The sequence below is a fragment of the Amblyomma mixtum genome, chromosome 1 (genome assembly GCF_055824585.1).
Source record: "Amblyomma mixtum isolate Tamu chromosome 1, ASM5582458v1, whole genome shotgun sequence".
NCBI lineage: Eukaryota > Metazoa > Arthropoda > Arachnida > Ixodida > Ixodidae > Amblyomma > Amblyomma mixtum.
This window is the reverse complement of record NC_143012.1, coordinates 139,202,274-139,229,244: the sequence shown is the minus strand read 5'-3', so window position 1 is coordinate 139,229,244 and position 26,971 is coordinate 139,202,274. Positions and strand designations below refer to the sequence as shown.

Sequence of the window (26,971 nt, the reverse complement as noted above, 5' to 3'; positions counted from 1 at the left end):
TGCATTAAGAGACGAGGAGGGTGATGTCATTAGTAATATGGAGAAGGTAGTTAAAGTAGCTGAAGAGTTTTACACAAATCTATACAGTAACCAATGAAATCAGAATGTTAATGAAAGGGACAGCAGCGCACAGCAATGGGACATCCCGTCAGTAACAAAAGCGGAAGTATGAGTATGACAGAGTATGCACCTTCTGTTTATGTTTAGAATGTATCATGCTCTAATTACCATGTAACAAAAACACGTGAGCCGAAATGGTAAATCTGAGACTGTCTCGACGCAGACCACATTTCAGTGATCACAACAGAACAAACAGGTTCAAAATCCATGCACCCATTGCTTTGCTACGCTTTCCACGAGCAAGGTATTAGTAAGCTCAAAACAAACTTTCGAGAAAACAAGCCTGAAAGTTCTAAGCTAGCGCACACTGTCTATGTGTAGATGCCGACAAATATATTTGTTTGGAGCGCTTAAAGTTTATTTTTGGGTGAAATATTTCAGTACAACATAGAAACAGTGCTGGAGATGCCAAAAAGTGTGCTTTTCAAAAATCACCCTTTTTCGTGATTTTTGCGATCTGATCCCCACATCCCCCCTTAAAGGTGACAAAGAAGCATGTCATTAGGGCAGAGAGAAGAATGCAATCGTTATTTTGTGTCCCTTTTTATTTCTGTCTTCAGCAAAGACACATTCTTGATTTGGTTCTGACATTTATGACCTTACGTAGAACTGACGGCACTTATGGTGCCATATTCAACGTTTCCTTTTGGGCAGTGAGGCCTAAGTTTGGGCTGCTCTTTCGTTCTGCTCCTTTGACGTGCACTTTCATTGAAGGAAAGACGAGCATCAGAATACTGGCATATCCTCGTAGATCTTTCCCGGAATTTATATTTTAAACTGGCAATGCAAGCCAGGCCGGAGCCAATGGTTGCTTGCGCTGCACTCTGTTAAACCTGCACAGCTCTCCCTTCGTAGTTTCTGAATTTTCAAGAGTTTGACTACTTTGAATAGTGACTGTGCGGTGCGAACGAAATCGAACAGAAAATACCATTTGCAAACTATTTGAAATTTCAAATATATTTGTACACCTCTGACAGCGGTGCTTAGTTTTGCTACATTGAAATGAAAGATGTATGGTACGTGCCACACACGTGGCAAAAGTGTTCTTGTCTATTCCTCTCTATGTTTGTTCATTTGGTGGAAGCATTGTCTTTCACTCTGTCTTGCCTCAAAGCATTAGTTTAGTTTAGTTTAGTTTATGAGCTTAAACGTCCCAATGCAACCCAGTCTATGAGGGGCGCCAAAGCGTTAGCTACATGTGGGCTAAAAATGCATTGGTAAAGACTCACCGTTTCAGTAGCATTCTTTTTTAAAGCCCTTTTTTTCTCTCTCTCTCTGTGTTTCGGGGTGAATTGGTGGCCACACGTGAGATGTGTAGGCGCTCCTCCCTGGAGAGGCAATGAAATGCGCACCTCTGCCGTGTGTATTGTGCAGACGCTGGAGGCCCTGGCCCGATTCCAGGCCAAGATGGCCACGCTGGTGGATGATGACGTCAAGGAAACCAAGGATGACGCTCAGGATAGTAACGAAGACGATGAAGACGACAATTCAGACCGCTGGTGAGTGCTTCATCCACTGGGCAACACTGCACACAGGTCCACTAAGAGGAAAGTGTGCTGCAGGTCTGTTGTACTGTTTGCGTTTTGTTGGGGTGTACTAGTAGGGTTCAGACTTTTCAGTTTTAACCGAAAGAAAACTATTCAAGTATGCCAAATTCAATTTTCAAAATTTGGTTTTAATCGAAATAAGGTCAGTATTCTTGGCATGCTGCTGTCATCGATTGCGCTCGCGCTGAAGTCGGGTTCTCTGCTCTGCCCCAGTCTATGCCGGACACTTCTCCTTCACCGCCATGTGTTAAAGCCCTCATCGCCGAAGACATCGATCTGCCTCCATGCTCTTTCATCCTTGTGCGCCTCTCTTGTGACCCTCTCCGTGATGACACTGTCCTTTGCGCGCCAGCCCATACTTTTCTCCACCGCAAGTGCATTCCTCTGCCTTGCGCCTTGTTGACTATTTCTGCTGGCCTCTCCGTAGTGTGGGTCTGTAACCCGTTTTCCTGCCCTAGTGCTTTGCGCCGTGGCGAATGTGTCGGCAATGTCCAACCTATCGCGTCTATTCTAACCCGTGAGGAGACTGCCGATGCGTCGCACATCAATCACACTGCGCTCAGCCCACCATCTTCTACACCCTCTCCTTCCTCTACAAAACTGTTTCTCCGCTCCATCAACGCAGATCTTCCTCCGTCGCAGCGCACGCAGCTTCTCCACTTGCTCCACCAGTTCTACGCCTCCTTCGACTGTCATCACAGCTCACTGGGCCAAACGTCGACTGTCACACATCGCACCGATACAGGTGCCCACGCTCCTGTACAGCAGCACCCCCATTGAGTGTCGGCAACCGAGCGCCAAGTCATTGAAGATCAAGTCGACCAAATGCTCAATAGCGGCGTCATCCAGCCCTCAAGCAGTCCTTGGGCTTCGCCAGTTGTGCTTATCAAAAAGAAAGATGGCTCCATCCGTTTCTGAGTAGACTACCGCCGCCATAACAAGATCACACGCAAGGACATCTATCTCCCGCCCTGCATCGATGATGCGCTAGACTGCTTGCAAGGTGCCCAAATATTTTCTTCTTTAGATTTACGTTCCGGGTACTGGCAGGTACCCATAGATGAGGCCGTGGCTGTTCCGTGGCCGCGTTTCCTCGACCTACTTCTATCAAAGAACTGCGCAGCTTCCTAGGTCTATGCTCCTACTTCCGTAGGTTTGTTTGCAACTTTGCCTCGATTGCTCCACCTTTGACACAACTTCTGGCCGGCAGTTCTGATCTTTCGCAGTGGTCTCGAGTGTGTGACAACACCTGCGATTCCCTGTGCCTTATCCTCACCGCACCGCCGATATTGCGCCATTTTTACCCAACCGCACCTACCGAGGTCCATACTGACACCAGTGGGGTAGACCTCGGCGCTGTACTCGCACAACGCAAATCTGGCTTCATCAAATGCTTCGTTGCCTATGCCAGCCACACGGTCACAAAGGCTGAATTTAAGTACTCAGTCACTGAAAAAGAGTATCTGGCGATAGTTTGGGCCCTTACCAATTTCTGCCCTTACCTCTACGGCCGCCCGTTTGAAGTCGTGACCGACCACCATGCGCTATGCTGGCTTTCCTCTCTGAAAGACCCATCCGGTCGCCTCGCGAGGTGGGCCCCTTGCCTACCGGAATACGATATCCGCGTCATGTATCGTACTGGCCGCAAACATCAAGACGCTGATGCTCTATCCCGCTGCCCACTTCTAGCCAATATTTCCAGCCTTTCCGCCTTCGACACCTCCTCACCGATGCTTCACAAAGCGCAGCGTGCCGACCCATGGATCGATCTCTTCTCTTACTGACTTCCTCACTAACCCTACGGCTGCTTCGCCTTTGCGCGCTCTTTGCCGCCATGCTTCCCATTTCTCAATACGTGATAACCTCCTTTATCGCCGCAACTACAGCTCAGATGTCCGCGAGTGGTTGCTAGTTATTCCCCGTCACCTTCGCTCGTAAGTCTGCGCCCATTTTCATGCTAACCTGGAGTGTGGTCATGTCGTAGTGTTCAAGACTTACTATCGCATCTGACTACGATATTATTGGCGTGGCATGTACACCTTCATCCTTAAATACGTGCAGTCATGCCTTACCTGTCAACGTCGCAAGCCTCCTCCTTATTGTTCTGCTGGAAAATTGCAGCCGCTATTTTGCCCGCCACGCCCATTTGACCGCGTCGGCGGTGATTTATACGGTCCCCTCGCGTACACTTCAGCTGGCAACCGTTGGGCTGTCGTCGCGGTTGACCATTTGACAAGGTATGCCGAAACCGCCGCCCTTCCGGCTGCCACAGCCTCAAAAGTTGCCTCGTTTATTTTAAACCGATTCATCCTTCGTCACGGCGCCCCTCGTGAATTGCTGAGCGACAGAGGCCGCGTCTTCTTGTCCGATGTTGTGAAAGCACTGCTCACGAAGTGCAATATAATTCAGCGCACCACCTCCGCGCATCATCCGCAAACCAGTGGTCTCACCGAGCGCTTTAACCGTACTCTCGGTGACATGTTTTCTATGTATGTCTCTTCAAACCAGTCTAACTGGGATCTTGTCCTTCCATATGTAACTTATGCATACAATACTGAAACAAAGTCCAGTACTGGCTTCTCTCCTTTTTTTCTCCTTTACGACCGTTACCCTTCTGCTACCATTGACACCATTCTGCCCTACCAACCCGACGCTTCCGAGTATACACCTCTTTTTGAAGCCGCCCGGCACGCTATAGTCTGTTGCCGCATCGCCCATGCTCTCATGACTGACACCCAGTGCAGAGAGAGATCCCACCACGACCTCAGTCAAACAACGCCACACTTGCCTGATGGCTCCCATGTGTGGCTCTGGACAACTACTCCGGGCCTGTCGTCAAAATTTCTCGCCAAGTAGCAAGGCCCCTACCGTGTCCTGGAGCGCACATCACCTGTTAATTACACAGTAGAAGCTCTCATCCCGTCTTCTGATCGCTGCTGCCGTGGGCGCGAGACTGTTCACATCCAGCGCCTCAAGCCATTCTATGACCCAGCCATCCTATCCTGCCTGCGTCCTAAGTTGCCAGGTTGGCTCCTTTTCTCCCCGGGCGGGGGCAATTGTAAAGAAGAAGACGACCGTTCTGTTCAGCGGCGGCAATGCTGTCGCTGCGAGTGCTGTGTGCTCGTCTTGGCTGACCGCAGACTGTTGCCGCCCTGCTCCTGAGGTCCCAGTGCCTTCAATAAACCTCTCCTCTTTTCCTTCTCTTCTCCATGGTTCTGTGCAGTAAAAGACCTGCTGCAATGCTTAACTTAATTGACTTGAATAGTGTGCAGGCTGAATAGTGTGCTGTCCTCTACTCCAGGTTGATCTACTTCAGGTTGATAAAAGGGGCGTTCTAAAAATTCTGCACAAATCATTGTACACTGAAGTTGTGATTCCAAAGAATTTTGGCTTGATCAGCATGTGTTCCCAAATCTTTCAGGCTTGGCAAAGCTGTGTACAGGCTAGTCTCGATAATTTGAGCTTGAAAGGGACAAAAAATATGTTGTAATTTTGGAGAGGTTGAATCAAGGGGAGCCTTTAAAGCTACTTTGAGACAGAAATGGTAATAGCGCTGCAAAAAGACGTACACAAGAAAGACTGACACAGGACATGTCCTGTGTCAGTCTTTCTTGTGTACGTCTTATTGCAGTGCTATTACCATTTCTGTCTCCAATAATGCACCATCTAACCCAAATTGACGTTCTTTATAACTACATCTGATGCTGACAAAATCAGATTGTGTGTTCAAATAATGATAAGTTCAGATAAAGCGTGTTCAAATCACCGGGTGTCTACCGTATAGTAAGTAGCGTAGAAACGTGCTATTCTAGAGTCCACCTTGTAGGTGGCTTATGGAAACGGGTCACTAAATATGTCCATGCGTGTCGGATCGCAGGCTGGCTCATCGGCTCCGGTTCAGTGAGCAAGGCCCAGTGCTGGCACGGGACGCGAATGTGGTGAACGCCGAGGAGGCCTACAGCATCGACGACCCTCGCAACGCCATCAACGAGAGGCGCCGCAAGCGACCTCACGACCACGACCACGGCAGTCGGAAGCGCCACAAGTAGCGGCTGGCGAGTGTGTGTGCTGTGGACCGGAGGGCTGTTCTGTGCCGTGGACAGTGCCACCATGGACTTTGGCTGCGGATGTATGCTTACGCTGAACTTGGACGAGCCTGCGCTGCTGCACAAAATATGGGGACTAGTATGTTAAGAGCGGACTGTGACCCATGCAAGACATTAATTACTGCGTGTAAGGTATTAAAAGTTTTATGGCGCACAGCAGAGGCCTCAAACACGTGGCTCACGAACCACGTGCAGCCTAGAAAAACTTGTTTCGTATTCACTGTGCACATTTATTTCAGTCTCTGACCTCAAAAATTTACTTTCCGCTTTTTCACTCTCCAATGGCTTGTTAATAAGGAAATGACAATTTTTGACACCTGGTCTTGCCTACGTTCATCAGTAGTTGGAAACGGACTAGAAATTTTGAATACAAGAGTAAAAAAGAAGTTTTTAAAAGTTATATGAACTACTGGCCAGTATTTTTTTGTTACGCGTATCTAATTAATTAACGATTCAAATATGGCTTTTATCACTTAGATGTGACTTGAACAGCCGTAAAGAATACTCGACAATAGATCATATTCACACTATCAGACAGGTAATAAGAGAAAAGCCCAGAATATAACCAACCCCTATATAGCCTTCATTGATTAAGAAAGCATTTGGATCAGTGGAAACCACAGCATTCATGCAGGCATTGCAGAATCAGGGTGTCTTAGAAGAGTCTTATGTGAAAATGCTGGAAAATATCTATAATGACTAACAGCTACCATAGTCCTTCATAAAGTCAGCAATGAAATTCCAATAAGGAAAGGGTGTCAGGCAGGGAGACACGATCTCGCCTATGCTATTCGCCGCCTGTTTACAGGAGGTATTCCGGGGCCTGAAATGGGAACAGTTGGGGATGAGAGTTAATGGAGAATACCTGTAAGTATTTTGCAATTCGCTGATGACATTGCCTTGCAAAGATGAACTGCAAAGCTTGATCAATGAATTAGACGGGCAGAGCAGAACGATGGGGCTAAAAATTAACATGCAGAAAACCAAAGTAATGTTCAACAGCCTAGCAAGGGAACAGCAGTTCGCAGTTGGTGACGAGGTGCTGGAAGTGGTAAGGGAATACGTCTACTTAGGGCAGGTTCTCTCAGATCATGAATGGTAGCTTACCAATATCCCTGAAGAGAAAAGTATACAGCAGCTCTATCCTACCGGTACTCACCTATGGGGCAGAAACGTGGAGGCTAACATAGAGGGTTCAGCTTAAGTTAAGGACAACGCAGCGAGCTATGGAAAGGAAAATGATAGGTGTAATGTCAAAAGATCAGAAGAGGGCGGAGTGGGTGATGGAACAAACACAGGTTAATGACACCCCAATAGAAATCAAGAGGAAGAAATGGGCTTGGGCAGGGCATGTAATGCGAAGGCAAGATAACCGCTGGTCCTTAAGGGTAACGGAGTGGATTCCAAGAGGAGGCAAACGTAGTAGGGAGCGGCAGAAAGTTAGGTGGGTGGATGAGATTAACACCATCTGTCGGGCTAGTTGGTTGTGATCTGTATGTATCAGCAGCGCGAACACAACACAGGAAAAAGAAGGAAAAGAAGGTAAAGAGCGCTGATAGCGCTCTTTACCTTCTTCTCCTTCTTCCTGTGTTGTGTTCGCGCTGCTGATACATACGGATGAGATTAAGAAGTTTGCGGGAATACGGTGGCCGCAACTGGCGAAGGACAGGGTTAACTGCGGAGACATGGGAGAGGCCTTTGCCCTGCAGTGGGCGTAGTCAGGCTGATGATGATGATGTGCCTAGAGCATCTGGTAGTCGAGTGAGACACATGAAGCACTTGAGATAAGGTGAAGAGATGTATTGCTGGGAGCCGTTGTGCAAGTTGGTACTTGTTCATGTTGTGTGTGTTGCAATACGCCATAGGATAAGAAGAAGGCATGTGCACTCAGGCACTGAGCATTTAGAACCGTGTGAACCATTCAGTGACCGTCGCTAACCTCTGTATGGAATCTGTCGAGCGCCGTGCCCTTGAAACGTTTGCATCACCTCCTAGAGTTTTCCTGAGATATGTTGACGACTGCTTTTGCCTGATTCGTAATTCTGACCTAGCCGCCTTCTCGCACCATTTGAATTCTATAGAACAAGCAATAGACTTCACTACCGAAGAAGAAGCGAATGGTACGTTGCCCTTTCTGGATGTATTGATAAGGCGGGAAAGCAATAAGCTCAGTTTCAGCGTTTATAGAAAACCGACCCACACCGGAAGATACCTCAACTTTAATTCGGTTCACCCTGCTACACAGAAGAAATCAGTCGCTATGTCCCTGTTCAAACGATCGCAACGCATCTGCAGCTCCCTTGAAGACCAGACCATTGATTTTCAAACTGTACGACAAGAACTTTCAAGCAACAGCTACCCGACCTCATTTGTGCACTCTGTGGAAAAACAGTTATGTCGCCCAGCAGGCGATACTCCTCTCTCACCCTTGAAGCGTGCTGCCGTGCCCTATGCTCCCGGACTAAGCGAGGCTTTAGCACGCATCGTGCGCACCTTTGGTGTCCATATCGCCCACGTTCCGACAAGATAACTGCGCCATGCGTTGGTAAACGTCAAAGACCCCCTTCCCAAAGAAAAATATCCTGGCGTAGTGTATAAGATTCCTTGTTCCGACTGTGACTACGCATACATTGGCGAAACCAACTTCGAGAGGCAGCTAAAAGAACATAGTAACGATGTACGTAACAAAAAAGTGGATTCCAATGCTATCGCCGAGCACGCAGTATCTACAGGCCATGACATCGACTGGGGTCGGGCACATGTGCTTTCAACGGAAAAGAAGCTACGCCCTCGCCTGCACTTGGAATCATTAATCATCCAAACTACTAGTCACACCCTCAACCGCAACGATGGAAATCTTAACCCAATCTACGCACGCTCTCTGCGCCCTCTTTTTAAGCATATTTAGTGCCACTCAGCTGCTTGCTTCATTTCAATGTGAACAAGGCTCCCGTACGGGAGCCTTGTTCACATTGAAATGAAGCAAGCAGCTGAGTGGCACTAAATATGCTTAAAAAGAGGGCGCAGAGAGCGTGCGTAGATTGGGTTAAGATTTCCATCGTTGCGGTTGAGGGTGTGACTAGTAGTTTGGATGATTAATGATTCCAAGTGCAGGCGAGGGCGTGTACGGGAGCCGAAACGTCTGTTTTTTGTTTTTCTTTGGTCGGCGTTCCTTCTTCATCGTCAACGTGTGTGCTTCCCTGCTTCTGACATACTCTGCTGTGTCATGACTTCGACATGCAAAAATTTTATGCTAATGCACATATCCCTGCAGCAAAGGTTGTTCTTTCCTATTCTTAGGTGTGTACAGTCAGGCCGAAACAAAATGCAGACAGCACCGGTGAAGAAAATGACATATTTGGCCTGTGTGCTTTCAGCTGCAGTATGCAGCTAGACTGATTCATGTTTTAGGGTAAAGCATCTACCAAAGTACACAGTCATAAACCCTTTCTGAAGGAATATCTCGCCACAAAGTAGAAAAGTATGCCATATGCATTTGCATTTCATTCAAGCCTGACTGTACCTCCAAGCACAGTATATGGCAAAAGGCAAAACATGGTTTTCACACGAGTTGTAGTTTAAGTACAAACATTTCATGCAGGAATAAGTAGTGAAAACGTGCTGCTGGAGTGCCCAGGCAATAGATGATGCTGATTCATCATAGAAACAATTTACACTCAGGAGTTAGAAAAAAGAAAGAACAAGTCTGCGTCCAGTCAACTCACACATTTCTGGAGAAGTGATCTTTATTACAGCCTTAAGTCTTGTGACCAAGTATAAACAGAGTTTTTGCCAAGCTTCAGTCTTTGACTTGCTTTGGCACACAAACGGTCCATGGCAAATAGACCAATCAATCAATAGACCAATCAATTAAGGACACTTCTCATGCCAGCCACCTCCTGTCCTTGCATGATCCACCTGTAAGCCAGTTTCAAGTCTCCTTTACAAATTCATAAAACCAAAATCTTCATACAGAAGCAGAACATGCCACAACCTCAAGTGTGAATGCTAGCCAGTGCTTTTCTGAAGGCTGACAATGGAAAGTAATGACCCACTGGTCACAAGAAAAGATCTCAAGCAATGCCGGCAAGACAAGCAATCTTGCAACTCTATTAGTGACTGAAAGACGTCTTTCTCACATATTTTCTGGTGCTCTTTGTATTCCAAAAAGAAAATGCTGATGCAAAAACACCACCAACAGTACAAGTATCTTCTACTCTTGGCCTTCGCTTTATGGAGATCATGGTGCAATATATTAGACAGAGCAAGGAGTAAAACAGAACTCCTTCTTGGCCTTAAGTATATTGAGCCAGGTTAATTCTGTGGCAAATTGTTCTCAACATTGCAACCCCTTGTGCCATAACACACTGGCGTTGGTGTAAGCACACAAGCACGGTTAACAATTATACATCCTCTCCTCCACTCTGTAACTTTGTCCTTGCTTCTTAAACTGCTAAAATATGCAACACCACACCAACAGGCTCGTTAAGTTTTATTTTCTTTCTTTCTTTTATTTCTTTTTTAGATGTTTGCCTAAGGGGCTGAGGCTAAAGGCACAATGTTGCCTGACAGGGCCTCAGCCCCCTACTACGTGACAAACAAACATGTAAATTACAAAAGTCTGGTGGGCCGGTACAAAACAGTATCGTTGATAAGGACAAAAAACGAAATCAAAGAAAATTTTAAGTGCAGCTAACACTTTTAAGCATGCTGTTCAGGATCTGTCTGTAAGAGTCACTGCGCGTGCGACTCTTCTCATTCTAAACTTTGTCCTTGTGAGAGATTTGCAGTCTCACCAGCAGCCCCAAGTTCTGCCGTACTGTGCCTGATTGCACTCACAACCACAGAGGTCATCCGACATGCACTGAAATTTCATTTGCTCACAAATGTCTGGCGCTAAGCCGATCATGCCATGATCCTCAAATCTAACCTCACCACAGTTGAATTATTACGAGCAGGCGTAATATTAGTATAAACCTAGGCTCTTATGTGTATCCCTGTGTATACTCTCGTGATGCTGCTTAAAGGGACTTCTAATGATTTTTTATGCTAGTCTGCTTCTTTTGTACTTAGCTTCTCAACACCTCAAAAGGCATGTGTAGTCAACATTTCTGTCGTCAGCACACAGGTGGCACAACAAAGGCTGGTAAGCCCCCCACATGACCACTAGCAGCACTTGGGGGCGCTGCCGTTGGTGTCGTGGTGCTCACAGTGTTTTCTGCAGTTGACATCAAAATGGATCACGATGAATGGTGATTCTTCATCACGCATCAAAGCAAATGAAGTCTCAGACCACGCCTGCGACAAAAATGTATTCAGCAAATAAAGCACAAAAAGATGTGTGCCAGCACTTCTTCAACTGGTTGTTGCGCCCTGTGTTTGAAAGGTAAAGTAACGATAATATTTTAAGTGGTCCCCTTCCTAGGTGGTACGTCTGAGCCTGCCATCATGGTGCTACAGTGCAGTCCACTTATAACAATACCACATATAGCAATATATCGATTATAAAGATAAGTTGACTTAAGAGTATCAACTTATGCATTGAGGCTATGGAAAAAAAAACCATATATAACGACATGTTTGTGACCAAATATCGGATGTAATGATGAGAATTTTTCCTTCTGGGCATAGTTTTCCATGCAGAGCGTGACATCCGCGGTGCAAAGTTCCCTTGAATGATGTCGAGATGGGGCAAAAACTTCTGACACGCGAGTTCACCGTGCCAGCCACCATTTTTCCCGTGCGCACCTAACGCTTGAGGTGCTTGTTAAACGTGACATATAAATGCGTTGTTTCTCAAATCGTATGCTCTGCTGTTCTTCAGTGAAAGTGTAAAACTTGAGTCAGGAGCTACACAGGTATGTTTGGCAGCCATTTTTATGACAGTCCAGATATAGCAATGATCGGTTATAACGATAATTTTTTTCCGGATTTTTTCGATATCGTTATAAGTGGACTGCACTGTATATATTCATTTCTCTTCAGACCTTCTCCTTATTCTTTTTGGTAAGCAGCGAGTCACTGCTCTGGCTTCAGCAGTTCTGTGCCACCCTGCAAGGAGTATTTTTCAGCTCTGAAGATTTGAGAGAGCTGAGCGATAGATAGAGCCTTCTTTTGAAATTTCAAGCCGGCAATTGGGCAGATGTTAACTCTAATTCTTCCTTCATTTGAGCACCTTTTTCATGCTCTGTGCATCATCATCATCATCATCATGTGCAAGCAGTGTCAACTTCTGTACAGCTATTTGAAATAAGTGAAGTGTGGTTCCTGGATGATGTCGTCGTGGCATCCGACAGAGCACAGCAGGTGTTGCATATCGTGCGACAAAATGACCGAGGGAGAGGGTCGGGTAACAACACAGAGCAGAAGGCATTCAAACAACAGCACTTTTGTGAGCACATCTTGAACTCTGTGTTTCATTCCCTCACTCTGCAGTCCTGTCCAATGAGTTGAACAAGGTAATAAATTTCCTTTTGTGACATAGAAGATGGGCGCAAACAGCACAGCATTTTTGTTCCAATCCGTGAATTGTGCATAACGTTAAATGCAATAATATTTGGTCCCAAATGGTGACGACCATGTCCTCTGCACAACGCATTCGTTTGTGTGAAGTACAAGAGGCCTTACTTTTTCACACCTATCTATCACTCAAGTTTAGGTGCAACTGTTAAATGCCTGTCCGATTCAAAAAAAAGCTACAGCAACCCCCCCCTTTCGAGCAATGAATTTAGAATATTTTACAAAGCAAATAAAAAGCCTGCCACAAAACAGAAAACTGCCCCCTGAAAAATGTGCTTTTGATGGCAAAGACGTGTCAGAATTTCAGTGCATCACTCACTACAAGTGAAGCAAGAGAAAGGAAGCATGCAAATGAATTCGTGAATTTCAAAGTGACGCTGCATTTGGGATAATAGCCTTGTGTTTTACCGACAGTAAATATGGCGCACAGAAAGAGGGGTTCCACTCCGTAAAAAAAGTGCCTGTGTACGTAACAAGAAAGCTTTGATCAGCAGCTCTCAGTTGTGTTCTGGATTACGCTGATATTCCATTGTTTTATTGAATTACCGCCACATTTATTTGGAGAATGCACAAAAGCAGCCAAAGATAAACTGTTGACTGTTGTTTTTTCACCAGAGAAACCTTCCTAATACCAGACTTTTTTTTATGTCTGTAGTTATGTGGCATGCCTGCCCATTCGAGTCAACAGTCTGAGCTGTGTTACTCCACTGACCCATTAGAGCAGTGAACAAAATCAGCTTATAATATTTGACATTAAAAAATCCAGAGGCATCATAATTCTGTCTTGTGATTAGCTTCTTGTACAGGAAACTTCAGCTGTTGGTCCTTCGGGCTGTCATGGCTGCGAGTGTTTTTTGAAAAAGCTGCATTAATCACCCTAAAACTGCTTCAACCAAGTCACACCATTTGGTTTAGCTTTTGTGCGATGAACATGCATTAGTAGCACGGTCACCTTGAGCAGAAATAATGCTTTTGTGGCCTGTAATTTCTCTTTTTCAGATGTTTTGCGAGGTTGCGGTGAGATTTTAGAGGAAAAATCATGAAAGGAGGCCTTAGAAAGCTTCTAAATGGATGCTTTCACGTTATGCTGCCACCAAATAGCATTTTCCTGGCGTGAGGTTAGCTATAGTAGGATACAACTTAAAAATACAGCAGTTGGTAACAATGTGCCATAGTCCGCGGAGTCCTGTGTTACGCAGCTGAACAATCATATTATCATCATCATCAGCCTGACTACGCCCACTGAAGGACAAAGGCCTCTCCCATGTCTCCCCAATTAACCCTGTCCTTTGCTAGTTGCCGCCACCGTATCCCCGCAAACTTCTTAATCTCATCCGCCCACCTAACTTTCTGCTGCCCCCTGCTACGTTTGCCTTCTCTTGGAATCGACTCCGTTACCCTTAAGGACCAGGCTTCGCATTACATGCCCTGCCCAAGCCCACTTCTTCCTCTTGATTTCAACGAGGATGTCATTGACCCACATTTGTTCTCTCACCCACTCCGCCCTCTTCCGATCTCTTAACGTTACACCTATCATTTATCTTTCCATAGCTAGCTGCGTTGTCCTTAACTTAAGCTGAACCCTTTTCGTTAGCCTCCACGTTTCTGCCCCATAGGGGAGCACCAGTAAGATACAGCTGTAGTAGACTTTTCTCTTGAGCTATATTGGTAAACTTGCATTCATGATCACAACAGTGAACAAAATCAGGTTTTGATGTTTGAGTGTATTAAAAAAGCCACAGGCATCGAAATTCTTGAGCTTATAATTTTGTCTCACAACTAGTTCTTTGTCTAGGTAACAAGAAAAACTTTAACAACGGTCTACTTCTGTCACGGAGGAATTCAGTTCAGGAGTCTTGAGCGTAGGTGGAGCTTCACTGCAGACTTGAGTTGTATCTGACCAGAGGCACATGGCGACTACTCATTTAAATAAGCATTTAACTCAAATAAATGAACAGGTACTCGTTTAAATGAGTAGTCACCATGTTACTATAGCCAGAAAGAAACATTCACTTAATCCTGTAGAAATTGCTGGGCTCAGTTCAGTGCTTTTGTGTAAGTTAGCTGTGAACTGACACAGCTGACATTTACACTTTTGCAGACTGCAAATGAATCTGACACAGCAATTTTTCTGCAGCATACTCTAGCAATAACAAGTTGCAGCTGATTATAAACTAGGCACATTTAGAAGGAACACATAGATGACTCATCATAAAAGACATAAGCACCTCACTGGCCATTTTTCGTTTTGTCAAATGGTGTGTTGTAACAAACGAAGGAAAAAAAAAAACCTTGAGGAGTACATTTCATATTCAACCAGACTCATTCAAAGAGAAGATGGTACATCAGTCAAAACAAGTTTGTCGAGATGATTCTGCAGCGTCTCATCTAGTTCCACATTTCCCTGGAAAGCCAGAAATCAATGGCATAAAAAGTGGTTCTCCGTCCCTACCCCACACAGGGTCACTCAGTTTTGTCGATGCTATGGAAGGTTAAAGACGATCACATAACGAACTGCTTTTAGCCGGTAACACCAGGTCTGCAGGCGCCTGAGAAAAAGTAGGTTGTACAGAGTAAAAAAAAATGCCAACAACAAGTGCACTATCTCCAGCAGAAATGCTACAATGCAAGCACGCCCCTTCCCACCATCCCAGTTGAAAAAGACCACTTGGAACTAGCCAGAACACAACTGGGACCAATCAGAAACCAGGTGTGACTAATTAGATATTCCACTTTGGTTCCAAATGTATTTTGACTCGCTCCAATTGGTCTCTTTCAACTGGGATGCTGGAAAGCGAGTTCCAAAGCTCAAATGGGACCAATTAGAAACCAATTGGAACCAATCGAATTCCACTGTTGTTCCAACTGTGTCATGGCCAGTTTCAATTGGTCCTTCTTTAACTGGGTAGGCTAATGCAATAGGCCTGAAGAACCCTGAAGACACAGGACAGTGGAAGGAAACGCAACAAAGCAGTTGTACAGTCGAGAGTTTGACGGAATACCGTCTGGCGAGGAGCGAACATAGCGTAAATAACAAACATACACCCGCCAAACATACACCCGCAAAAGGAAACGACAATTGCTCACTAGGAAATTTTAACCGTATATAAGCCACTGTTGTTCCATGCAGCGCTCTATGTGATCAAGGGGACCCGTACGGGCCCTGAAACGTCGTTTCCTTTTGAAGAATTTGTTGGCGAGTGTATGTTTGTTATTTACGCAACAAAGCGGTTGCATTTCCCTGCATCGTCTCGTGCTTTTCCAGTTCTTCACGCCGATTACATCTTCACAACTGGCCTGCAGCCTCACTTTTCCAAGTGGGCCAACACATCACAGTTGGTATGCTTGTCCGACGGCAGCTGGTAGGGGTGGCTTCATGGTGCCCAGTGCTTCTTGCCGTGCACGTTAATGATGTGGACCTTGGCGTTGCATGCCTGGGAGAAGCGGCGTTCGCACAGGGGGCAGCCGAAGGGCTTCTCGCCCGTGTGGCACAGCAGGTGGCGCCGCAGGTGCGCTCGGTTCCCGAAGGCTCGCCCACACAGCTGGCACCGGTGGGGCCGGCATGCCTGCACCTGAACTGCACCGGACACCACTGGACCTGGTCGGAAGCAAAATTGGAGGGACACTGTTGACGTGCAGGACACGAAGGTGGGCTAGTTGGTTCATCATGCGTAAAATTAACGCAAAAACGGGACGAAGTGAGACAGACATGAGTGCTCATGCTATATGCATCGTTTCATCCCTTTTTTTCCTGCTAATTTTATATGTACTGTCGAAATGCCTCAGAGGCAACACAGTATGGCACTGCCTTGCCTTCTTATACTCCGTTTCATGCATAGCAGGCAACGCTGCCAAAGCTAGCGTGCCCGTTCGTGCAGGCTAAGTCCGCATGCAAAAAGTAGTTCGCCATACAACCAAAGCGAACACAAGCATAATTTGCAGCGACAAATCTTAAGTGTTGTGACAGGCACCTCCTGGACTCCGTTTTACCTCTTGCCACATTTTCATACTGCAACTCGTCGAGAATTCGAGAAGAAAAAAGTACACGTGGCGGTATGATACACAGTTTGTAGGGCGAATTGCTTCCACTAAATCCCCGCCCAAAAAGTAGTTCGCACTCCGTGAAAATTATAGCCAGAGAGCCCGAACACTGAGCGCCTCACAGCTTCGACCGTGATTTTCAATGCCACTACATCATTTTATATTACTCTTTGTATTCGTCCGAATAATGACCGGAGTTTTGAGAAGAACGAACGATACGTGGCGGAGTAATACAGTATCGCGGACGCGCTACTTCAGCAACCTCCGCAGCATTGCCTGCTATGTATGAAATGGAGTATAGTGACATAGCATGGGTCCTGTTGTAATCAATGACACTGTGATGATGCACAGCCTCCACCAAAAATATGCTGCCCACTTCACAGGTGGCCTGAACAGTTCCCACAGTACTCCACATGTAAGCTCTGTGATGCTATTCGCAGCTTTAAAAACTTCTGCACCAAGAAGAAAGGTGCAAGTTTCTTGACGCAACCTTGCAATGCTGCGGGAAAGGCCTAAAAATTGCACAGGGCCAGTTGTGATGTTGGCAGCACACTTCTGACAAACACTGCTACACCTGTGCTGGCAATAACAGGAAGGAAACTCCTGCCAGAAAGGGAAACTGTGCTGAAACCAGCTAATGGAAATTGAAATGCTAGAAAGAATATCCAATAGCAGTGCTTTCATGAAAGAATTTTACAGTAGATCCGCATACAGCTTCATACACAAAAAACAAAAACAATTAGGCCTGGGCCTATGTAACTAGGAAACTACACAAATGACTCCATTCTCCAATAAAAGAGCTTTACCACAGCAAAATATTATTTACAGTTTCAGCTAAAACCTTGGCTGAAAAAAGGTTTAGAACTTTCGGAAGACATGTCATCTTGTTCAGTTTGCTGCACAATGAAAAAATTCAGCTGTAACAACCCCAAGAAGACTCCTCAGCAGGACCTCAGCAGTGCACTGCCTTTCAAATAGTGTCACGGTGATAGATAAAGCAAAGTGTGGCTGGAAATCTAATTATTCTTGCCTGAAAAACTGCACCAGAATTAACTACATGTGTTGAAAAAAGAGGCACAAAAGTTGCCCTTCAAAGTTTTTAGTATGAAACTGCTGATTTGCAAAGGATTTCGGACATATACTGCAGTACTAATATAATGAACAAAGACTTTTTTCACCCAAGCTCCAACCTATGCTGAAGAAATAGCAACTTTGAAACAACATCTATTTTTGCACTTTCTAGCAGGTTTATACAGCTTTAGATTTCTAAGGATAAGTTACCACATTTCTCATTAACCTTTTCACTAAAAACAAGACACCCCTAATGCTCTTTAATAAAAGCCATGAAACTTAGCTACTATCTGTAAAAAAAGGGCATTTATGATCAACACAATGCCAGGGAGAAAACATTATCACCTCCGAGTGTGCCCATGCAGTCATGTTTGGTGGTATGCACTAGAATAGGGCACACCACTGTTCACATTTGCAGCCATGCTACAACACACTGCACGTCAAGCATGCAGCCTTCAACCGACTTTGCTTAATGGAATATAAGCTAACAAGGCATTTCTCACAGCTGACAGGCAGAGATATAACAGTGCTGCCTAGACAGTGAGACGTTGTTTTAGGTTTCTGTTGACATGTAGCACTTACGATACCCCAGCTAGCAATATCATGTCAAGGCCATGCAAGACAGCTAGAGTGAAACTTGCATGAACATCAGTAACCTGTTTTTTTTTTGACTAAACACATCAGCTCTTAAATCCTAGCTGTCAAACAAATCAAGGGCATTATCTGTGTGAGGTTTACAGTGAGTTCAACAAACCACATGTTAGGCTGACACAAAAGCTCAATTGGACAACACACAGTACAAAAACCCCATTCTCGACTGAGGGAAAGAGCAAAATTACACATAACGGTGGCACAGTGAGAAAAACAACACCTTTCTAACACATTCGTCAACTAATTTTTCATACTAGAACCCCATACCAACTGCAGTTCTCACTGCAAAATGTTTAGTAGCACGGCTGCTTCTTTACACCATGAAAGAAAAACCTCTTGGCATGAAAAAAGGCACTTCATCTCATAATAACCGAGAGCACATAATTCAAATACTGAAACTTTTGCAGAGCACGTTGTGTAGTAAGTAGCAGTATGTAATAGAGCTTGTCACAAATCCAATGCGACACCTTGCAGAAGGCACATAACTCTGAATTGTGCGGGAAACATGAACAACAGATCAACCTGTAACGGCATACAAGATACTCTGAGGCAAAAACACTTTCCGCTGTGTGACAGTGCTGCAAAGAAACCTTCATTTCTGAAAGTTCAGGAATGATAAAGTAGCCTTGCTCATAATGGTTGTTATGCTAATCACAAGAGACGTGACTCTGCTGCTCATTAAAAAGACCAAGCACATGTTCACCGGTAATAAATGGCATGAAGAAAGGGACTGAAACTAAGTGTGGATTGAACTAAAAATGCTGCATAATCTCAAATGAATAGTCAATAAACAGAAAGTCCACAAGCAAGGCTTTTATGTCATAATGCAGCATTTCTGGAATTGCAGCTATGTTATACAACTGTACTGTATTTCCTGTACCAACAAAGCATTTCAGCGAAAACATACAACTGAGTAGTACCACTTATACCGACAATATTAATGCAACCAAACACACCGAGCAGCGAGCATGGGACGGCAAAGAAAGTGCACAGGTGTGCTTAGCAAAGCTGCTGCAACTTGGATGTGCATGCAGAAGCGTCCACTCTTAAGCAATGTCAACTGTGCACTTTGACTTTCAGCCAGGACTTTGAAACAAAATGTTAGGACTGTCCTGATATCGGCACTCTAGTACAGTCTTTGCAAGCACAGGTTAATTTACAAGAAAGCTGAAGGAGCAAGTTATGTGGTTGACGGCCCTGGGAAAATCCACTGGCATGCTATTAAGCCAGCAGAAAAACCATCATGTGTGTAAAAAACACAAGAAAGCATTTAGCAATGGTGGGAAGAAAGGGGGTGTCAGGTGGGATGAAGGGTGAAAATTTCACTCACACTCTGACACAAGGAGGCAAAAAGAATTCCATGCAACATATACATATTGTTATACAGACCGATACAAATAAGCAGCGCTGCACGCTTATGGAAACAAGCAGTTCCTGCCAAATGTAATGAATGTGCTGTCTGTAAACTAAACTGGCACTGAGCTTTGTTGGTCTTTCATGGCACTTATTAAGGCACCCTGTAATACCGACTGTCGCGTCAATCAGAGAAAATAGAAAAAAAATTATCTCCGCCTAATTGCCCGCTTGTTAGAGCTCAAAATATGCACAAAGATGGCATTTGACGGTCAGCTTTATTTTATATTGCATTTAGGTGGAGTACTTTCCTGATTCGGTCAAAATTAATTGGAAACCTTCATCATCTGCGACGACACCAAACCAAAACTGTGAGCTTTCGCACTAATGATGCCAGCAGCGCCATCATGCGCCCTCCAAACGAATGAGCACGTACCGTGCACAGAAACTGCGGAGAAACTCATGAGAAGTAAAAGGAGCTTGCAAGGGTGGAAGAGTGGGCTAGTTGGTAGTTCATCTTGAGGAAAAACACGCTCTTCATCTTGAGGAAAAGCCCGCTCTTCCACCCTTGCTAGCTATATTTCTAGTCATAGCGCTATCGTTTTGCCTTTCTTTGTCCGTGTCTTAGGAGTGCACTGTGTTTTTCCCCCAAGAAGTGCAAGGTGCGGGGACGGGTGCAGCTGCGTGCAACAGCATTTTCAGCGCCCAATGTTGATAAAAATATATCTTAGAAGAACTTGTTGTTGGGCTAGTTGGTAGTTATTCATAATTGCCGACAGTGACATATATGCACGTGTCTTTCTGCACATTAAATCAGTTGTGAGTGGCGCTCTGTCTCGTCTTTCTTTCTTCTCCTGTGTGTGTGTGTGCGTATGGTTTGGCGCCTTTGAATTTAATTATTGATAAAAAAGCTGAGAAAGCCCTTTCAAACCAACCGCGCAGCCGCTTTTACCCCTCTTCCATTTCGCCACAGCCTCAGTGGTAGAACACTTGTTCCTCCAGCGGGCACAGATGGCGCTACGGGTGTGACTACTGCGAAACCTTGCTGGTTCAGTCCGTCATCATCATAAATGATGGAAATTTTTGATTAATTCTGACCAAATCAGGCAAGTACCCCACCCAAATTTACAATAAAACAAAACTTGAATAACACCATCTGCCGGGCTGGTTGGTTGCGATCCATACGTATCAGCAGCGCGAACACAAAACAGGAAGGAGGAGAAGATAGTACAGAGCGCTGAACCTTGCGTCGAATGCAGAAGCCGAGAAGTCTCACATGGCAGGAGGATGCCACGGCGAGGTATACTGCGTAGCAGGGATCAGCTTGAGCTTGAGAAGAAAGGAAAGGGCCCATAGAACAAGAAATGTACTTGAATAACACCATCTGCCGGGCTAGTTCGTTGCGATCCATATGTATCTCTGCGATCCAGCGCTCTGTACTATCTTCTCCTCCTTCCTGTTTTGTGTTCGTGCTGCTGATACATATGGAAAACAAAACTGACTGCCAAATGCCACTTCTGTGCGAAAGTGGAGCCCAAACAAGCGAGCAGTTTGGCCGAGAGAATTTTTTTTCAATTTTCTCTGATCGACGCAACAGTCAGCGTCTACAGAGTGAGAGGGAAAGCTTGGACTCATTCAGGAGCTTGAAATGTCCAAATAGTAATACGAGACACAAAACAGAACAGAATGTCAGCTACGGCTATGCACACAGTCACAACCTAGAAGCATCATACAAGTAAACAACTGCACATGCGCATTTTCACCATGACTGCCAGAGGGAAAAATATGCCATTTTGGTCACTATCATAAAATTTTACATCATCGAGGTTGTCCTTCACCCCGAAGACAGTTATGTAACATATAAAACTGTACTTCTTACCACTCCTTTATTCTCTGTAAGCCAGCTAAGTGAGCGACATTGACTGCCACCTGGCATTATTCAAACTAATGTCGACTTTGGCCGAGAGACTTTAATCACTGTTGAATCTTTCTTTGGCATTTGTTGTCAGGTAGTAGTATCATCAGTACTCTTCTGCTCCTTCAATCCTATTTTGTGTGTAATTCCCCACTGTGCCTGACATTAAATGGAATTGAACAGTTGCAGTTCAAAACATGAGTAAGCATTTCGATCTGCCATTGAAATGAGGTCGTCAGAGCAGATTGTCTGTAAGCCTCGAGGTATTCAAAATCAGGCTGAGGTCTAAACTATCTTGATCATTTCGAGGACGCACACGCCGGCAATTCATATGCACGGCCGTCACTGTCGATCGTACGTCGCCAGCGCACATCGTGCTCGTCACAGGTGCCAAAGCTGCTTGTGTCAGTAAGATCCAATGGTGCGGACCGCGACGGAAGTCGACCACCTGGAAGCAAGAAGGCGACTTAATTCCACAGCAATGCAACATGAACAACGCGGACGCGCCAATGCGGTCAAACTGAAACCACGGTCGACAGCTCGCGCGCCGCCGACTCCGCCTGGCGGCTTCCAAGAACATGCTGCGGTGCTGCCACCTTGCCTGCCACGTGTGCATTGCAAGGCCGGTTACCTCCATGTTGGTCAACCTAAGCAGCTGACGACACCGCAAGGTAGTGGTTAGGCGCGGGCACGAGTGATGTGCCGAGACGGGATATTCTGTGCTGACATGCACACACAGCACCATTCGCAGCCTGGTGCCGTCGAAGCTGCCTTACTCTCCGTATAAGCAGCCGCAACAGCGTCGCAGTTCCACATAGTTCCACATCACAAACCTATTTTCTGATTGCTTTGAGAATTTCGGCAGCGGAATGTCAGCTCCACTGCTGTCACGAGCCGCCACGGACCATGCCCGTCGGAGCCCATCAACAACAGCGCGTGCAATACACCGGCAGCGCTACCGATAACAGCGCCACGGTGCGCCAGCGATGTAGAACCATAGTAGAACTGGCAGAACCTTGGGCATGCTTTAGCTGGTTTTAGCACTTTTCCAACTGCCTGCGCGAGTTTTGCTGCACGTTCAAAATGGTCGTGCTGGCTAAGCGAACGCGCTTTGTGTGGTTCCTACTGAATTAAATAGATAAGAGTTCTGCTAGGTGATGTGCCTATACATTTAGGTAGCATTTTGTTTGCATGACGGTGCTGTGTCCATCCTCATCTACCATGATAGAAGGCCTGTACAAAGACACACGGAATAGAAATTTTGTTGTAAGGAGGATGAGAAAAAACTGATAGCAGCTTGACTTGTTTTTTTTTTCTTTTTTCCAGTATAAGTCAATGGCTTGAGAGAGATGTGAAGACAAATCATAATGTAGCGCACACTGCAATCTTAGAAATTCATGTAATAATAAATAGTGACGGACGCGAGAAAAACGCGCAAAAGCACTACTGGCGTTCATATAATGTTGGTTTAAAGCGGTTTAAAGTAAGTGTCAGGGCTGAACTCTATGCTGCTGGCAGAACTGAACGCCGAAACATTGCGCTCAGTGGCGCCCTCTGTCCAGCACGACAGTACATCGACGAGTCGGGTTGTGAACGCGTACGGACGAGCCGCCGGGCGCCGCTGGTGATTCGATGTCGCAGCGTTGGCCCACGTATATGGTGCCACAAACTGCGCTCTGGCCGATCGTCTTTCCACGATCAGTCTGACGGCCGCGTGGAGTTGATCAGGGATCAGCGCTGACGACCCTGGCCAGTGGGAGCAGCCGCCGGAGCCGACGTCCGGGCAGGTGCGTAGTTGTGATGCAGGGCACCACCGTGGTGCCGCGGCGCCGCCGCTGTTGGGCTCGGCGTTTTCTGCGCTCCTGTCGCAGAAGCCGCCGCGAAGATTGTCCGCGGACGGCGTGCGCCGCCGTCTGGGCCCCTGCGGGAGGGGGACTCTCCGGCCGCGGCTGGTTTCGCCCTGACAGCTGCGGGTTGCCGAAGCGCCCACACGACCATGTTTGCCTTGGTGACGAGCGGCACGCTGCGAAGAAGCGAGCGGACAGCCGGAGGACGCCGACGCTGGCCGCTCCCATCCGCACGGCGCGCGTCTCTCACATGACTATGCGGATTACAGACGCGGAGCTGTCAGGGGGCGGGGTTAAACACGATTGGCAAAGCCGAAAGGCAGACACTTTGCTTGAAAGCCCGGCAAAACACGCCAAATGTGGTGTTCCTGCCTCAGAGTTTGCATGGGTACACATCTGTTACCATACACACTTGATCTTGTCAAGCTTACTGCACCGACAATTTTTATGAGCCACAGTATGCTTCCTGTCAGCACACTACGTGCTCTAGTTATTGAAAGTAATGTGTAGGCGGGTACGTAATAGGTCCTACCACCTGCTCATATTTATTGTGTGCGATAAATGGCCTCTCACTCCATCATTGTTAACTGTGGCTGTAAATGTTTTCAGAAAGCATCTTGGCCCCTGTTTTTCACTTTATGAAAATGTATGTAGCAATCAGTGTGACAATAAACGAGAACTAGCCACAACAATTTTAGTACGAGACAGTTATATAATTCTTGTGGTATTGCGCAAATAGCAAGTAATGTCTCCTATTCACCTCTTGGATGAAACTGAAAAACTAAATGGAAGACTCTAGACATGGGATTATCCGGTCGACGCAGTTGTCATTTAAATGAAGTGGTCATAGCAGAATAACATATGGGCGACCAAGACAGACGTGTAAGCTTAAAATAAGCACTGAATAATGACGCGCACACAAACAGTTGTCAGCCCCGCCGTGGTGGCTCAGTGGTTACTGCGCTCGGCTGCTGACCAGAAAGACGCGGGTTTGATTCCGGCCGCGGTGGCCGAATTTCGATGAAGGCGAAATTCTAGAGGCCCATGTACTGTGTGATGTCAGTGCACGTTAAAAGAACCCCAGGTGGTCGAAATTTCCGGAGCCCTTCACTACGGCGTCCCTCACAGCCTGAGTTGCTTTGGGACGTTAGACTGCAATAACCTAACCTAACAAACAGTCGTCAGCATGCCTGTCTAGAGCGCTCGAATGCCGCCCTTTTGCACGAAGGAAGGGAAATTTTTAAGCAGGTATATAGCTCTTGAGACAAGGTTTGTGCTGGAGCGAAGCTTCATAGACCCACAATTTGGCCTGGCAATTGCACAGTATCAGCAATAGTTGAGCTGAGTGAAGATTTCAGTTTGTTTGTTCTGCAGCACGCCGCTCCAGCGCTCTAGATAAGTGTGCTGAGGACTGTACTGCCTTTGCAGAAAGTAAAGTTCAAGCGGTTTGCTTCTAAACCATGTAGCGGGGCTTTTGTAGCATCCAGTAAACTCATTACTTTTGGGGGGTTGCTGACGAGAGCTCCGCTCGCCCTAAGAGGTTTTGGAACGCTGATGATGCATAACAAGGCACAGGGCGTAGACCAGAGTAAACCTCTTCGGGTGCTAAACTTTTGACAGAGGTTGTACTTAATTGTCAAGAGCTGTACATTAGTGAGACGTAAAGTGGCAAAAAAACCAACTTTCACTAGTTACTACACACATGTACATGTATGGAGTATCGTTAGAGTAAGAACCTCGTACATAGTGCTTAGTGTTGACTTGCAGCTGCCCAGAAGCCATGTCAGCTAGGTGCATATTGAAATGTAAATCTCTGGTATGAGAGCAGGAGGGTTTTAATTATGACTGGTGGTTAGGAAGCTCATGTACATGTGGAAATGGACTTGGGCATGGTATTTAACGCGAAGGCAACATAACCAGTTAAGGGTAACGGATTAGACTTCAAGAGAAGGCTAGCATAGCAGAGGCTGAAGAAAGTTAGGTGGGCGGATGAGATTAAGAAGTTTGTTGGGGCAGGGTAGCCGTAGCTGGCACCAACGTTAATGGAACTAAACTAAGTTGCGAAACTCTCCGCCTTCTCCATGCGGCTGAAGCGGCCCGCAAATTTTAGCGCGAGGGGGCGCTGCCGTCGAAACAGGCTTCCGCTGGCCGCCGCTAGCAGACGCCGCAGGCCTGGCAGCCCAGCGTCGTAGCATGCAGCCTTCGGGAATGTTGAGTAACTGGCGTCCCAAATATCGCACTTAACGATATTTATCGTAAAGACACCAATCAGTTCTGAACCCTGTGCGGTGAGTATGCCACAAATCTTTGCTGCAGCAACTGAACTGAACTGAACATCGCTGCCTAGCCAATGCCACCGTTGGCCGAAATTGCTGGCGGTCATGATTTTTGAAAAGAGCGTGGTTATAAGAGTTTCTTCACCAAAGTATCATATTAGACATCTACTTTAAAGGTGGAGATCAGATCATCGCAAGGCTCATCGTAAGTTCACTTACCAGCTTATCTAAACACGAATGTCTGCCTGCTACTGTGCGCGCATGTTGTAGAGTGCTTTCGCGACGCGACTGCTGCTGTGATCGTTGTCTTTGTGCTACGTGCGCTTGAAAGCAGAGTTTCAGGTGCTGTATCTGCCATGCCGACGTGCTGTGTGCCGGGCAGCACGAGCGGTGACAGAAACAACAAGACTGCGAGGCATTTTTTCGCGGCTCCTCATGACGCGGATCTCCGTGCGGCATGGGATCGAGCCATTCCCCGTGTTTACAGAAAACTCTCCGACAAATCACGTGTGTGCGACCTTCATTTTCACAAAGAAGACATACTGAAGACGTACACCCATGTTATTAATGGGGAAGCAAGAATCCAGAGGAGTAAGTGGAGCCTCATCGAGGGATGCATGCGCAAAATGTGTTGTGAATAAAATGTAACAGTATCCCTGTATTTGTGTCCTGCTGTAGTGCACTGCGTGAAGGATCGAAAAATATTGTTGGAACGGTAGCGCACGCTAGGAACAGTACACGGAGAGCGGTAAACTCAAAATACTGAAATTTATTGTCTGGAGTTGGCCTCAGGCATCATCGCTGTTGCAGGGAAAGAGACACTGACGACTCAGGAACCCGAGGAAGTTCACTGCCTTCGCAGCTCCGGTTGTGAGCAGCGCGCGGATTCATTTATGAAGTGAACGCTGTGCGTAAAATCTGCCAGGACAGCAGCTTGGGCATGTTGGTTATTCATTCTTGATGGAACAGCGCAAAACATCGGGACAAGAGACAAGCGCTGTAATGAGAGTTTGGAAGTCGAGAGTGAAACACTGAAAAGAGCCCGAGGTACTAGAAATGAAATCAGCCAGGACAGCAGCTTGGGCATGTTGGTTATTCAGCGCTTGTCTCTTGTCCCGATGTTTTGCGCTGTTCCATCAAGAATGAATAACCAACATGCCCAAGCTGCTGTCCTGGCTGATTTCATTTCTAGTACCTCGGGCTCTTTTCAGTGTTTCACTCTCGACTTCCAAACTCTCCAGCGCTTGTCTCTTGTCCCGATGTTTTGCGCTGTTCCATCAAGAATGCGTAAAATCTGCTTATTTCGGAAAACTGCACCACAGAAATCGTAGGTGCTTGTGGTCTGCTTTCGAGTGCCATAAATGCGGGACTTTGCGCTCTGAAGCTATTGCTAATTTATGTTTAAAACACACTGCACCAATGCCTGCCAGACATTCGCGTTTAGATAAGCTGGTAAGCGAACTTACGATGAGCCTTGTGATGATCTGATCTCCACCTTTAAAGTAGATGTCTAATATGCTACTTT

The 26,971-nt window shown here is 46.2% G+C and overlaps 3 protein-coding genes across 7 annotated transcripts in view; 2 read left to right on the top strand and 1 right to left on the bottom strand.

Annotated features, from left to right (window-relative positions):
* Nucleotides 1–5,929, top strand: part of LOC149367726 (spliceosome-associated protein CWC27 homolog) — a 45,673-nt gene extending 39,744 nt beyond the window's left edge. For both annotated transcript variants that reach the window (XM_089557292.1, XM_089557285.1), the window contains exons 10-11: nucleotides 1,495–1,619; nucleotides 5,545–5,929. In XM_089557292.1, the coding sequence (XP_089413418.1) occupies nucleotides 1,495–1,619; nucleotides 5,545–5,716 (297 nt within the window). In that variant the 3' untranslated portion in view covers nucleotides 5,717–5,929. The remainder of the gene's footprint in view (nucleotides 1–1,494; nucleotides 1,620–5,544) is intronic.
* A 3,572-nt stretch (nucleotides 5,930–9,501) lies between these two features.
* LOC149367725 (putative transcription factor Ken) lies at nucleotides 9,502–22,284 on the bottom strand. Of its 3 annotated transcripts, none has more exons than XM_089557248.1 (2): nucleotides 22,157–22,266; nucleotides 9,502–15,890 (listed from the first exon to the last, which is right to left on the bottom strand). In XM_089557248.1, the coding sequence occupies exons 1-2, from the start codon at nucleotides 22,245–22,247 to the stop codon at nucleotides 15,667–15,669; spliced, it is 315 nt and encodes a 104-aa protein (XP_089413374.1). In that variant the 5' UTR covers nucleotides 22,248–22,266; the 3' UTR covers nucleotides 9,502–15,666. The 3 variants fall into 3 exon arrangements, 1 of the variants encoding a protein (XP_089413374.1); XR_016285152.1 differs by lacking the exon at nucleotides 9,502–15,890 and adding an exon at nucleotides 21,276–21,771 and having other exon boundaries at nucleotides 22,157–22,284; XR_016285154.1 differs by lacking the exon at nucleotides 9,502–15,890 and adding an exon at nucleotides 21,276–21,771 and having other exon boundaries at nucleotides 21,955–22,257.
* Nucleotides 22,285–22,749: 465 nt separating this feature from the next.
* LOC149367723 (uncharacterized) overlaps nucleotides 22,750–26,971 on the top strand; it is a 107,259-nt gene continuing 103,037 nt past the window's right edge. Inside the window, exon 1 of one of the 2 annotated variants that reach the window (XM_089557229.1) lies at nucleotides 22,750–23,110. The gene's annotated coding sequence lies outside the window, so the exon portion shown is untranslated. The remainder of the gene's footprint in view (nucleotides 23,111–26,971) is intronic. The other variant, XM_089557238.1, reaches the window with a different exon arrangement.

Excerpts from the sequence above, each read along its gene's own strand:
- LOC149367725 (XM_089557248.1), bottom strand. The coding sequence starts at position 22,247 with ATGGGCTCCGACGGGCATGGTCCGTGGCGGCTCGTGACAGCAGTGGAG. Across the intron at positions 15,891-22,156 it reads TCAAAGCAATCAGAAAATAG|GTCCAGTGGTGTCCGGTGCA; the intron begins GTTTGTGATGTG and ends GCTTCCGACCAG.